The sequence below is a fragment of the Chrysemys picta genome, unplaced genomic scaffold (genome assembly GCF_011386835.1).
Source record: "Chrysemys picta bellii isolate R12L10 unplaced genomic scaffold, ASM1138683v2 scaf117, whole genome shotgun sequence".
NCBI lineage: Eukaryota > Metazoa > Chordata > Testudines > Emydidae > Chrysemys > Chrysemys picta.
This window is the reverse complement of record NW_027052824.1, coordinates 131,761-145,038: the sequence shown is the minus strand read 5'-3', so window position 1 is coordinate 145,038 and position 13,278 is coordinate 131,761. Positions and strand designations below refer to the sequence as shown.

The window sequence follows — 13,278 nt, the reverse complement described above, 5'->3', positions numbered from 1 at the left end:
GAGCTCAGATTGAGAGAGAGACAGAACCTGAACATGGAGTTCACTACAGCTCGGTGGGGCTCTGGGGAACCAGAATGGAACTGAACTATACTTTACCCTCTGTGCTAGCCTAAGGACTTCCTAGGCTGTGTTCAGTTGACAAACCCGACTGCTTTAACAACGCTGCTTGCGTGTCACTGCGAATGCGTGGCCATGTGCATTAGTTCCTGAAGAGTGGACAAGTTTCTACCGGAAGCCTAGCTCAGCTGGACTCGCTGAACAGAGCTCACAGTGTGAAGCAGGAGGGCTGGAGCCCCAGAGGTTCAGTCGTGGGAGGTGGTGAGGCCGCGTGGAACCCACCCTGGAGGAAGAGTGAGACCCCTACGGGGTCTGGTGCACCAAGGGGTTCCTCCAAGAGACCATCCCAAAGCTGGGGACGCAGCACTGATCCTGTGGGGCTGTGGGGTTTGCAGAATATTAATACAATATTGTTTAGTAAATCAACAAATGTAATTAGAGAAAACTTGTGCTGAAATTTGTAGCAGAGAGAGAGAGCGAGAGAGAGAAAGATTATTTTTGGCTCACTCTCCCTTCTGTCGTATTGCTGGGGTTTTATTTCCTGGATCTGTAGTTTCTTGCCTGGGCTTAACGGGCTGCAGCTGTGTGATTGGCAGGTTTCCTCACTACATGCGCTGGGTGAATTACTGTACAAGTCCGTCTCCGCAGGGCCAGGCACAAAAGAGGGGACGGACCACTGGCTGAGGTGCTACATGAGCCCTGATATCTCAGCACAGCTGAGACGGCCCTGAGCTGCATCTGGACCCTGGTCTCCCCCAGATTCGGTGGCGTTCCTGTCTGCAGTTTCTGTTCAGGCCCATCTCTAATGAAAGCGGATTGAGCACCGGTGGCTCTCCGGAGCTGATCCCTGGCTGGCTGCTGTCAATTGGGGGCATTCCATTGTCCTCAACGGGCTTTCTTGTGAATGCCAGAGAGGCCTCAGCTCACTTCCGAGCTCCATTGGACATAGGCCTTGAGACAGACACACACCAGTTCCGTCTTCTCTCTTAGATATTTTTTAAACACTCTGAAGTTCTGAGCATGCCACGTCCCCGGCTCAGCCTTTCACTTGCCACCATCTTTAGCAACAGGGTCCCACTTTGTATGAATGCTCCTTTTGCAAATACATTACACAGGGTTAATGAATGATTAATGGATGTTTTGATAAATGATTAGCCAATTGTTATAGAGTCTGACGGGTCACTTTGTTGCTTATAACTATGGCTTAAAGCCTTGTATGATACCGTCTACCGATGTGCTTCTAATAACCTATAACTCATACTACTTGTGTGTGTAACATGGCAATAACTATTAATCATTTACTAACCCTTTATAAATGGGAGCTTAATATACGGCTGGCTAAAGATCTTCCTACTTCCTGCTGAACATTTCAATAACCCACTTGCATTAATGAGTAGGGAAAAGGAACAAGCCGCCTGAATTATTAATAGCAACTAACAGAATCAGTTTCGCCTTCTAATCATTCTGAAATACAAGTAGCGCGTGATCACATTGTGATCACTCCTATTGGACAAGTAGCCCCGGGCTTTTAAAACTTTGGAAGACAGAGTGACCGGTAGAGAAACAGGCGAAATGAGCAGGGGATCTTTTGCTAGCTGTAGTTAATCTCCAGTTCTTTGGACCTAGGGTGACCGATAGAAAGTGTGAAAAATTGAGACAGGGTGTGTGTGTGGATGGGGGGGTTGTTGGTGGTGGTGGTAATAGGGGCCTATATAAAACAAAGCCCCAAATATTGGGACTGCCCCTATAAAATTGGGACATCTGGTCACCCTATTTGGACCACGTATATGCAGGGCAAGATTTTCAACCGTGACAAGTAATTTTGGGGACCCAAATTGAGACAGGTTAAAAGGGCTTAATTTTCTGATAGTGGGTGCTGAGGACGTTTTAAAAATCAGGTCCCGCTAAGGAATAGCAGATTCAGAATGGGTCCCTGTCTTTCAAAGCAATCAGTTTTATGTTTCTAACTTGAGTCTTCCAACCAAAAGCCTCAGTAATCAACGACCTCAAGGGGAAAGCACACGCAAGTAGCACAACACCCCGACTTTGGCAAAGCGAGGTTTGATCCATGCAGCCGGATGATCACTGCAAGCAGCACCCCGCATTCTCTTGCAAACAGTGACCCTGACTTCCTAATTATGGAACCAGGCTCACTCTACGCCTCTGACTCACCAGAATGAACCGAGCAAGGAGGATTTCTGCACCGTCCAAGAGAAGTCATGCACAGCTCTCGCCGGCCTGCCTGCAGCACCTAGGACTTGTCAGGGAGGGCGGCGTATCTTATGCCTTCTGGAAAGCCCACTGGGGTCACAGCGTTAGCACTGAGCCGTCTCAGATCACTTCTAAACAGAAACGGGTGCTCGAGGCAACTGCCGGCCAGTCACTTTATATTAACCCTTCTTTGTCCTGACTCCTGGGTCAGCTCTTCGGCTAATATAAACGAGCACAGCTGACCACTGGTCTGGTATCTATAGCTCCTGGTCAATTTGTGACTGGGCTGCAGAAACGTCTGCTCTGTCCAGCAGGGAAAGAGTTAATTCCTTGCTCACCCTCCCTCCCTCCCATCCAGAAGCAGGTGGTGGAAGGCTGGTAGATCCCTTGGGGGCTCTTGATTGAGCACCAGGAGGCCAAGGAATTAGGCGCTATTAGCGTTTATAAAGCTGCCTGTTGGTGAGAGAGAGACTGAGAGCCTTGCTAGCAGGACTGGTAACTGAGGAACCTGAGAGCCGGCACCCATATTTAGTAGGGGCCTGCCCGGGCCTGGTTCTGGCCTGCAAGTATCCTTGCTTACCCCTAGTGCCCTCTGCACAAGGGCCAGGCTGCTCCTACACCAAAGGGACTGCTTCCTCCTAGCATCCCCTTGCCAGGAGGTGGGCATCCCACGATGTGAGCCTGAGAGATGCTGGGCAAACCTATCTCCCAGTAAAGTCTGTCTGGGTGTCCTTGACTTTCTTGTAGTATCTAGTTAGTTCCCAGATAAATCAGATTGGCATTGTGAGACCTAAAACGGACTTCATTCCAGGGCCAGGTTCAGAGACCCTTTTACACACTGACTCCCATCTTACTCTGTGAGTAGCCCGGTTGACGTCAGTGGGACCATTCATGGAGGAAGGTGCTACCAAGTTTTCTCTTTCACCTTTTCAGGTTCATGGAGGATTTCTCCACACCATTCTTTTCCTGCTTTATTCCAGCCAGGGTGGGGAATGGAGCATGCTCTAAGAGCGGCCAGACTCTGAATTGGTCTGATCTCCCCAGTGGGAGCGGCAAGTGCTCGGTATCAGGCAGGAGAAGGCCCATTACAAGCAAAACTGCGTCTGACTCACTTTTGGCTTCATGCTGGTTCCATAGAAGTCCGTGGCAACTTTCCCACTGACTTGCACAGAACAGGATCAAGCGCTTAATTCCATGACATCCTGTTTACTGGCGTGGCGATGGAGAAGATTGTTCTTCACATTGCAAGGAACGCAAACCCCGTTCTAGTCTCTCCGTGGGGATCACTAAAGGCTGGCTTGGCAGCGTCAGGGAATATTTATACTGCACACTGACACTGTCCAGTTGGATGAGCTTGCTCTTAAAACGAAGCATTCTCTAGGAAAGCAGCCCACGATGGACGGGGAACGCTGGCTTTCAGAGACGCTGAGCTGTTAGGGTTAATTTAGAACCCAGACGTTTGCAGTCGTTCACGCGATCCCTTCCAGTGTTACTTTACTTTGCAAGGGCCAACCCTGAGTTTCAACTGCCATTTGGCTGCCTTTTCTTTGCCCTTTCTTGGGTTCTTCTGCAGCTCCTCACGCTTCACCAATTTAATTTTGTGCCATCTGCAAAGGTTACCACCTCAGTTCCCGCCCGCCCTTTGCCAGACCATCAATAACTATATTGAACATCAGCCCAGGTACTGAATCTTGGCCCACCCCCTGCTGTCAGCCTGGTGCTATGTTGAAAATTGACCGTTTCTTCCCATTCCTACGTTAGATTCACTGCAACTGAGTCCTTCCTCTTCTCAGCCACTAGGGGCACTACTGGCACCCAGAATCCAAATCAAGAGCCAAGTGGTGAATGCATGATGTACACTGGATTCATAGCTCCCAAGGCCAGAAGGGAGCCTGGCGATCATCTAGTCTGACTGCCTGTCTAGCACAGGCCAGAGACCTGCCCCACAATAACTCCTAATTCCTCATTTCTAGAAAATCATCCTGCCTTGATTTACCAATTGCCTGTGATGGAGAATCCTCTCCGAGCTTTGGTAAATTGTCCCAATGGTTAATTATGCTGACTGTTAAAAACATACCCCTTGTTTCCAGTCTGAATATTAATACTAATACACCTCTACCCCGATAGAACGCGACCAGATATAACATGAATTCGGATATAACGCGGTAAAGCAGCGGGGAGCCCCGGGGCCTTTAAAGCGCCGCCCGAGCCCCACTGCTTTACCGCAGTATATCCGAATTCGTGTGGAGCCCTGGGCCCTTTAAATCAGTGGCTCCGGCCACTGCGGGGAGCCCCGGGCCCCTTAAAGTGCCGCCCGAGCCTAGCTGCCGGAGCCCCGGTGGTGATTTAAAGGGCCCAGGGGCCCCGCAGCGGCCAGAGCACCAGGCCCTTTAAATCACCACCGGGGAAACCAGTCCAGTTCGGCACGGTGTACCGGCTCTTGCCGGTTCGCCGTACCAGACTGTACCCAATATAACGCGGTCTCACCTATAAGACGGTGAGATTTTTTGGCTCCCGAGGTCCGTATCGGGGTAGAGGTGTACTTGCTCTGACCTGGAGGCCAGTACTACCCTAGCATAACCCCAGCTCTTACAAGCATACAGAGAAATGACGTCACCATCTCTCATCACACTTTAAATACGTAAATCTCCTTTAGTGTAGGTACGATGTTGTCAAACACATATCGATTATGTGCAGTGCAGAACAGAACAACATGAGAAACAAGCCAGTGAGGCACATTGAAAGCGACAACAGAGGCAGCAGCACCGCTATGTATAGCACCATAGAGGTGCATGGGGCTTTACAGACACAATTAAAGATCGGGGCCGAACTTTTTGAAAACGCCTAGTGACTTTTGGGTGCCTGACTTGAGACACTTTAAAAGGGGCTGATTTTCAGAAAGTGCTTAGCAACCCTCTCTGAAAATCAGCCCCCTTTGAGTGCCACCAGTTGAGCCCCCAGTAATTGGAGCACCCAGAATCACCAGGCGCTTTTGGAAAGCTTGTTCACAGCCCCTGCCCTGAAGCACTTACAGTCTATGCAGGGCCATCCCTAGAGATTGTGGTGCTTTACGCAGCCCCCCAGGTGTCCCAGGCCTTTGCAGGGGGTGGGGCGTGTCCCAGGCCTCCGCGGGGGTGGGGGGATGCACCCAAGGGCTTTGGGAGGCAGGAGCACCCAGTGCAGGAAGGCAGCAGGGGTCACCCCCCGCCTGCACTCACGGGGTGGCAGAAAGTGGAGCAACCCGGCCCCAGCCTGCTCCGCTCTGCTCCCCCGGTTCCCAGGCTTGGGGGAAGGGGGGAACCGCCCCCCCGCACTCACCGGCGGCACAGCTAGGAGCCGGCAGGGCGGGCTGGGTCTGGGTCGCTCCACTTCCCGCTGCCTGGTGAGTGCAGGGCTGGCCCGACCCCGACCCCTGCTGCAGTCCCCCGGGACGCCTAGCTCAGGGGATGGGGTTTGGGAGGGGGAAGAGGGGAAGTGGGGGCGTGACTGGGGTGGAGCAGGTGTGGGAAGAGGTGGGGTGGAGGGCCGTGGGGAAGGGGTGGGGCAGGGGTGGAGGCAGCTTTCCTGGGCCCTGCTGTGCACAGCCCAGAGGGGCCGGCTCAGCCATGTGGGGGATCGGGCTGGCCACTAGAGCTGGATGCAGTACGCAGCTGTGTAGGGCACCAGGACATTTGGGGCTTGTCCTGGTGCCCTACACAACTGCGTAGTTTGCGTATGGGTAGGGACCCTGAGTCTATGATAGACAGGACACAGCATGAGGCAGGAAGAGAGAACTTTAGGCAGGCAGGGCTGAAGGAGGTTTACACAGATTGATTAGTATCAGAGGGGTAGCCGTGTTAGTCTGGCTCTGTAAAAAGCAACAGAGAGTCCTGTGGCACCTTATAGACTAACAGAAGTATTGGAGCATGAGCTTTCGTGGGTGAATACCCACTTCGTCAGATGCATGTAATGGAAATTTCCAGAGGCAGGTATAAATATGTAGTTCAATCGGGGAGGGTGAGGTCTTCTGCTAGCAGTTGAGGTGTGAACACCAAGGGAGGAGAAACTGTTTCTGTAGTTGGATAGCCATTCACAGTCTTTGTTTAATCCTGAGCTGATGGTGTCAAATTTGCAAATGAACTGAAGCTCAACAGTTTCTCTTTGGAGTCTGCTCCTGAAGATTTTTGCTGTAAGATGGCTACCTTTACATCTGCTATTGTGTGGCCAGGGAGGTTGAAGTGTTCTCCTACAGGTTTTTGTATATTGCCATTCCTGATCTCTGACTTGTGTCCATTTATCCTTTTACATAGGGACTGTCCAGTTTAGCCAATGTATATAGCAGAGGGGCTGGCCAAACTGGACAGTCACTATGTAAAAGGATAAATGGACAGATTGATTAGGTTACTAGCTTTTTCAGGGTCTGCATTTCGGTGGATCCCTGTTCCACCGCCCCATGTCACTTTAAAAAATAATGAATTTGGGCCCAAATCTTGCAATTGCATCCTCATGAGTGGATCCCACCCTTCTTGCAGACCCCGGCAATCAGGGCCTTAGGTTTGATGAAGCTGGCAGGGGAGTGGGGGCGATTCTAGGAGGAAATGGAAGAACACAACATGAGCTGGGATACAACGTCCAAGGGGATTTGCAGTTTTCTTCTTCTGGCCAAGCACAGGGCCCCCTTTGATTTAACATGACGAAGCAATTCACCTGAATTAGGTGAAACCTGATGGTGAACGTCTGTCACATTGACTCATTTTTCCAACACAGTGTTCTGAGCATGGCTCCGCGGATCAGTTTGGATTTAACACTGTATATGATAGGATTTAAGACAGGGGGCACAATAAGGTAGATATAGCCCACCACAATGTTAAGCATAGGGGGAACATTGTCACCACAGCGATGGAGAACGGACAGTCCAATCATTGGGATGAAGAAGATTAGGACGGCACAGATATGGGAGACACATGTGTTCAAAGCCTTGAGACATTTTTCCTTGGTCGTGAGGCTGACCACAGTCTTAATGATCAGAACATATGATAGCACAATGAACACAAAATCCACACCCACCGTTGAAAGAATGACAATTAAACCATACAGGATGTTGACTTTTATATCCGCGCAGGCCAGCTTCATGATATCAGGGTGAAAGCAAAATGAGTGGGAAAGCACATTGCTCCCACAGTAGGTTAGCCTCTTGAGCAGAAAGGGTATTGGGAAGAGAGAGATCACAGCTCTTGAAACAATTGCCAGCCCTATTTTTATGATGGTTGGCTTGGTCAAGATGGACGAATATCTCAGAGGGTTGGAGATAGCGATGAAACGATCGAAGGCCATGGCTAGGAGCACCGAGGATTCCATCACTGACAGTATATGGATAAAATACATCTGGGTGAGACAGGCATTGAACTCAATTTTTCTGATCTTAAACCAAAAGATGCCCAGCGTGGTAGGAAGGGTACACAAAGCCAAGCCCAGGTCCATCACGGCCAGCATGGAAAGGAAGTAGTACGTAGGCTTATGAAGACTTTGGGTCTTCTTGATGATGATCAGGATCAGGCAGTTCCCTGAAAGGCCGACAAGATAGAACATGCAGAAAGGGATGGAGATCCAGTGGTGATTGGCTTCCAGCCCCGGAAAGCCCGTCAGGAGGAAGGTGGAAGGCTGATAGAAGGAGGAATTGACAAGTGGCACGGTGTGCTGAAGCTGCTCCATCCCACCTCAGATGTCGCACAGCCTAGAGTTAAAAACAAAACAGCAACAAACTGCCCATGTCATTTGTCTGTACAGTGCATAAAACCCTATAACCACAACCGCCCATCTGATTACCTGCTCTGTGGTACATATGACCACATAACTACCAAAGCCCCCCATATGAGTAGAGGCTCTACTGAACCTACAGTCATGTAATGATACAAAATTGCATATAATTACACTGCGCTACAGGGTATACAACCATTTAATAACCACCAAAGCCCCAGGTTTAGACACTGTCATGGATCACTGATGCCTCTTTATAGAATTCCTTAGGCACTAGGGAATCTCTACAGTGATTATCACCTAGACTGAGGTTATGTTGGTAAGCAGGTACAAATTGGTGTAGGTGACACCGAAGGCTCGGAAGAAGGTGAAAGTCAAGGTCTGATTCGCTGCTGTTACACCAATTTTGCAGTCACTCCAGTGTCAAAATGACATTGTAGAATGGAGATTTGAGCCCTCAGCCTCTGTGATAAATGAAGGGGGGGGTGGGCGGGTAGCTCCCTTTTACAGACACCCAGTCAGCCAGTTAGCTATAAAGTCCCTCTTGGTGGCTGCTTGCTTTATCTGTAAAGGGTTAAAAAGTCCCCCAGGTAAAGAAAAGGGAGTGGGCACCTGACCGAAAGAGCCAATGGGAAGGCTAGAACTTTTTAAAATGGAAAAAAAGCTTTCCCTTTGTCTCTGGGTTGTTCTCGCTTGGCTGAAGAGACAGGGGCAACAGCAATGTTGTGTAAAGTTTGAACCAGGTACGAAAAATTATCTTCCATACCCAGAAGGATTCACTGGGACAGGGGATGTTTAGACAGACGCAGTCAGGTTTATTTCTTTATTGTGGCTTGTGGATTTCCTCTGTGCTAAGCTCAGGTATTTTTGTTTTCTTTTGTAACGGTAAGCTGGACCCCAGAGAGCCGTTCCTGGTGTTTAATCCCTTTTCAGTTGCTCTATAACATCTAGCAATAGCCTGATTTTCCAGATGTTTCCTTTCTTCTTCTTTTAATAAAATTTACCTTTTAAAAAAAAACTGATTGGTTTTGTGTCTTAAAAGGTCTGAGCATATGTTTTTCAATTAGCTGGTGGCAACCACAGGGTTTCCCTTTTGTTTGTTTCCTTTCTCGGCTTCCCCGAGGGAAGGGTGGAAAAGCCAAGGGGCCTCAGGGAAAACTTTCATTTTTTTTTTGAGTTTTTTGAGGATTTGCAAGAGGCAGTTTTTCACTTGGGTGGTGGCAGCGTTTACCAAGCCAAGGTCAGAGAAAAGCTGTAACCTTGGGGGTTTAATACAAGCCTGGAGTGGCAGGTATTAATTTTAGAATCCTTGCGGGCCTCCACCTTCTGCCCTCGGAGTGACAGAGTGGGGAATCAGCCTCGACAGCCTCCTTCACCCTCAGTTCTGAATTTGTCCTCTCGCCAATCCACCAGACCAAGACAGATGAGTTTCAGTTTGTGCAGCTACTGATCTACAGCCAATCCTCCTTCACTTCAGTATCCGATGCCCAGCGGAGAGGGGTAGAACCCGCAGAGTAAGGAAAACACCCGAGAGAAAGTTCTACTCAAAGAACACCTGTGATTTTTGCGAACCATACTGTGAGCCTCTCTTGCGGCACCTGTCTGAGGCTTGTATGGGGCTTTACAAACATTAGGGTGAAACTCAAAAACTTCACCAGGCACTGAAGTCTTGTTTGGAGGTGTCCAGTGAGGCATAGAGTTAGTGCTGGCCTGCTGGGGTGAACGCCAGCCATTAGTGCATTCAGCCTCAGGGGCAGAGATCGAGGCCAGCATTTTCAAAGGTGCTGAGCACTGCCAATACCTTCTGACGTTAATGGGAGCCACAGGTGCTCCACACCTCTGACAATCAGGCTGCTTAGTTTGACACAAGGCTTTTGTTAGTTAGCAATGAGCAGGCATCAGTCTCCAAAAGTGCTATCAGAATCTACCCAGCGGCATTGTATGACCGGGGATGTCTGATCTGGCGTGCTTCAGCACGTACGCTGACCTCTAACTGATGGGGTTAGGAAGGAAACTGTCCTTGGGAACAGATTACTCAGAGCCGCCCGCTGCAGGGCATCTTGCCCCTTCCTCGGAGGCACCTGGCACTGGATGCTACGTCATTTAATCTCTCTGGGCCTCTGTTTCCTTCCCTGTCCTTTGTCTGTCTGGTCTATTTAGATTGTAAGCTCTTCAGGGCAGACACTGTATAGTAATTAGTGCAGTGGTGCCTTGATCTCACTCGGAGCCTTTAGGACCTATGACAATACACACACAAATTAAAGTGTTTTCTTATTCTTGGTCTAAACTGAAATGAAAGGTTCTGTTAAGGAGCCTGGTTATCTTGGACCTAAATAATACTTAATTCTCGGTATAAAATGTAACAAATGTGATGAGATCATAGTTGAATGACGATAGTGCTGCAGGTGCAGAATGCTTCATTTAATAGAGCTCATTTCAGATTAACACATGTCAACCTGTGGAACTCCCTGCCAGAGGATGTTATGAAGGCCAAGACTATAACAGGGTTCAGAAAGGAACTAGATAAATTCACGGAGGATGGGGCCAGCAATGGCTATTAGCCAGCATGGGCAGGGATGGTGTCTCTAGCCTCTGGTTGCCAGAAACTGGGAATGGGTGACAGGGATGGATCACTTGATGATGACCTGTTCTGTTCATTCCCTCTGGGACACCTGGCATTGGCCACTGTCAGTAGACAGGATACTGGGCTGGATAGACCTTTGGTCTGACCCAGTATGGCTGTTCTTATGTGAATATTCAGTGACATGTGATTTCATTCCTAGCAAGATTTCATCCACCAGTCTCTAAACATGCTTGTAAATATGATAATGAAATCAAAAGTTTGGCAGGGACATGAATTCTCCTGCTTGGGCCATACACCAATGTCTAACCAATGGGCACTGGGAAGAAACTGTCCTCTGGGCAGGTTAGTATTGTTAGCAGTGCTAGGTTACGCTGGCACCTACTCATCACCAATTAAGGATGAAGGCCCCATTGTGCTAGGCGCTGTACAGACAAGTAACAAAGATGGCAGTCCTTGTTGATTGGCTGTGGCAGACTTGGTAGAGGGTTCTGCCCTTTACCTTTGCCATGTTCTTGGAAGCTCTGGTGTGATTTGTGTCTGTGGCTTTGGTGAGAAAGCTTTCCCCATGAGCTGTCTCTGCAAGGAATTCTAGGGCACTCCACAATTCTATGGGGCCCGCAGAAAACCATCTCCATCCTGGGGAGAGCAGGTCACTCATTGCCTTCGCCGCCTGTGTGATGAACTTGGACTGTTCTTACTGTGGTCTTTAAATGCTGACAGGGGAGTATGGCTAGGATAGTCTGCATTGGGAGATGGGAGACTGACCCACGGAGAATACCTGAGCATGTAACATGAGAACCAAGGAAGGGGTTAGAGGCCAGGTGACACCTTTGCCTGGGAAACTGAACAAAGGTGGTGGGAGGGGTCGCTGAAGAGAGAGTTTTCAGGAGCTGGCTGGTGAAAAGGCCGGGAGGCAGACAGGGCTCTGACCTCCCAAGGGGGCTGTGGGGCCCCGAGACCCCAAGATGGACCTAACTGCGGGGGAGTCTGTTGTCTGTGCCTGCAGGACCTGTCTTGGACTGTGTTCCTGTCATCTAAATAAACCTTCTGCTTTACTGGCTGGCTGAGAGTCATGGTGAATCGCAGGAAGCCGGGGGTGCAGGGCCTTGTGTCCCCCCACACTCCGTGACAGCCTGCCAAGCTGAACATCACGTGAAAACAGCCAGGATATGGCCATCGAATTAAGGAGCAGGGATGGTGAGAAACGTGACTGGAAACAGCCCCTTGAAACCCTGTGTGCCGTGACTGTAGAGGCCAAAATTAATGGTCTGTTACTTCCATTGGCCCTGCAGAGCCGTAAAGTGGGGAGAGAGAGAACTGGAACCTATGAGGCTCAGACAGCAGCTGCAGCATTTCAATGGCCAAGCCTTTCCCTTGAGCTGCACCAGAGGTTCATTACGTCTGTCTGGTACCATGCCCCTCGGCCAGGCCAGAGTCACTAGCGATGAGGCACTAGCCGCAAGGCTGGGTTTCGGATCTGATCAGTGCCTAGTAAAGACGCATTTTATTTCTAAACCGAATCCCTGAGCTACATGGAACCCCCTGGTGCCATTTCAGAGACACTTTTCCTGACTTTAAAGGTCCACGCCCCCTCCATAAACTATACCCCCCTTGTTAGCCACACACTGAATTTAACACATCAAGGAACCATCAAGACGCTGCTAAACCAGTTTACTCACCGGGCTGACACAGCAGTGGGAGGTTACGGCCTGTCCTCACGTTACAAAGCGGCACAATCCAGTTCCAGACCGAACGAAGAACTCACGTCCGTCTCTCAGGGTGGGGCGGAAGGTATATATAACACGTCCCGAAAAGGAGCCGGCAGGGGTCACGTAGCCAATCCAGGGTCTCAGGGGAGCCTGAGCTTTCTGAGTGTAAACGCTGTGAAATGTGCAAGGGAAAACACCGTGGAAAGTAAATGATCTTTCCATTTATGAGGCTTTCTCAGTAGAGCTGTTTTCCCCCTGCTGGCTTATTGGGCAGCGTGTTTACAGTTAGCCCTGATTGATGCCTGACAAAGCAGTGGGCTGGGAAACAAATAACGTTTATTGTGAGATTGAAACTGTAATTAAAAGAGTAATAAACTGTAAGGAAAACACACACATCACAGGCTGCCAAGGCAATAAGGGAGTTGAAATGGTGCCAGCCCTCCCCACCGTGCTCCGGATTTATTTAAAAACCATAAAATACTTTGTAATGCACAATAAAAACCAGATAAAATGTCACAGAGCCAGAAACAGAAGGTTTATTAGCTACTGACTCGTACAGTCCTGTGCAGTATCTGAGTTTCTCACGTTAATAAAGAGAGAAATGTTGGTCCCATGGTGCAAATAAACATACCCTGCATTTCTGGCTCATTTCAATACGTGTTTCCCTAGACTCATTATAGTTCTGGAACATTCAGAGGGAATCTCTCAAATGGCTTAGACATAACCCGGACACATCATGTCAGATTTGCCACAGGGAGCCAACTTCTTCTCCGATCTGCATGGGTGTGATTCCCAATGAAGTCAATAGGCGTTGCACCCATGTAAATGAGAGCAGGATATGGCTCTCCGTGTTTCAATGGCACTCACTTCTGGTGCTCCCCCGCTAGTAACAGCCCCAGCCCAGGTAGTAGCTTCTGTCTGTTCCATGTCCTGCAACTCAAGTTCCACATGAGACATGCGTATCCTGGGTCAAGCATCCAT

The 13,278-nt window shown here is 49.4% G+C and overlaps 1 protein-coding gene across 1 annotated transcript; it reads right to left on the bottom strand.

The window, feature by feature from the left end:
- Nucleotides 1-5,623: 5,623 nt before the first annotated feature.
- LOC135978103 (olfactory receptor 51G2-like) lies at nt 5,624-12,467 on the bottom strand. Its single transcript, XM_065579150.1, has 2 exons — nt 12,268-12,467; nt 5,624-7,981 (listed from the first exon to the last, which is right to left on the bottom strand). The coding sequence occupies exon 2, from the start codon at nt 7,957-7,959 to the stop codon at nt 6,988-6,990; it is 972 nt and encodes a 323-aa protein (XP_065435222.1). The 5' UTR covers nt 7,960-7,981; nt 12,268-12,467; the 3' UTR covers nt 5,624-6,987.
- Between the last annotated feature and the right edge of the window lie 811 nt (nt 12,468-13,278).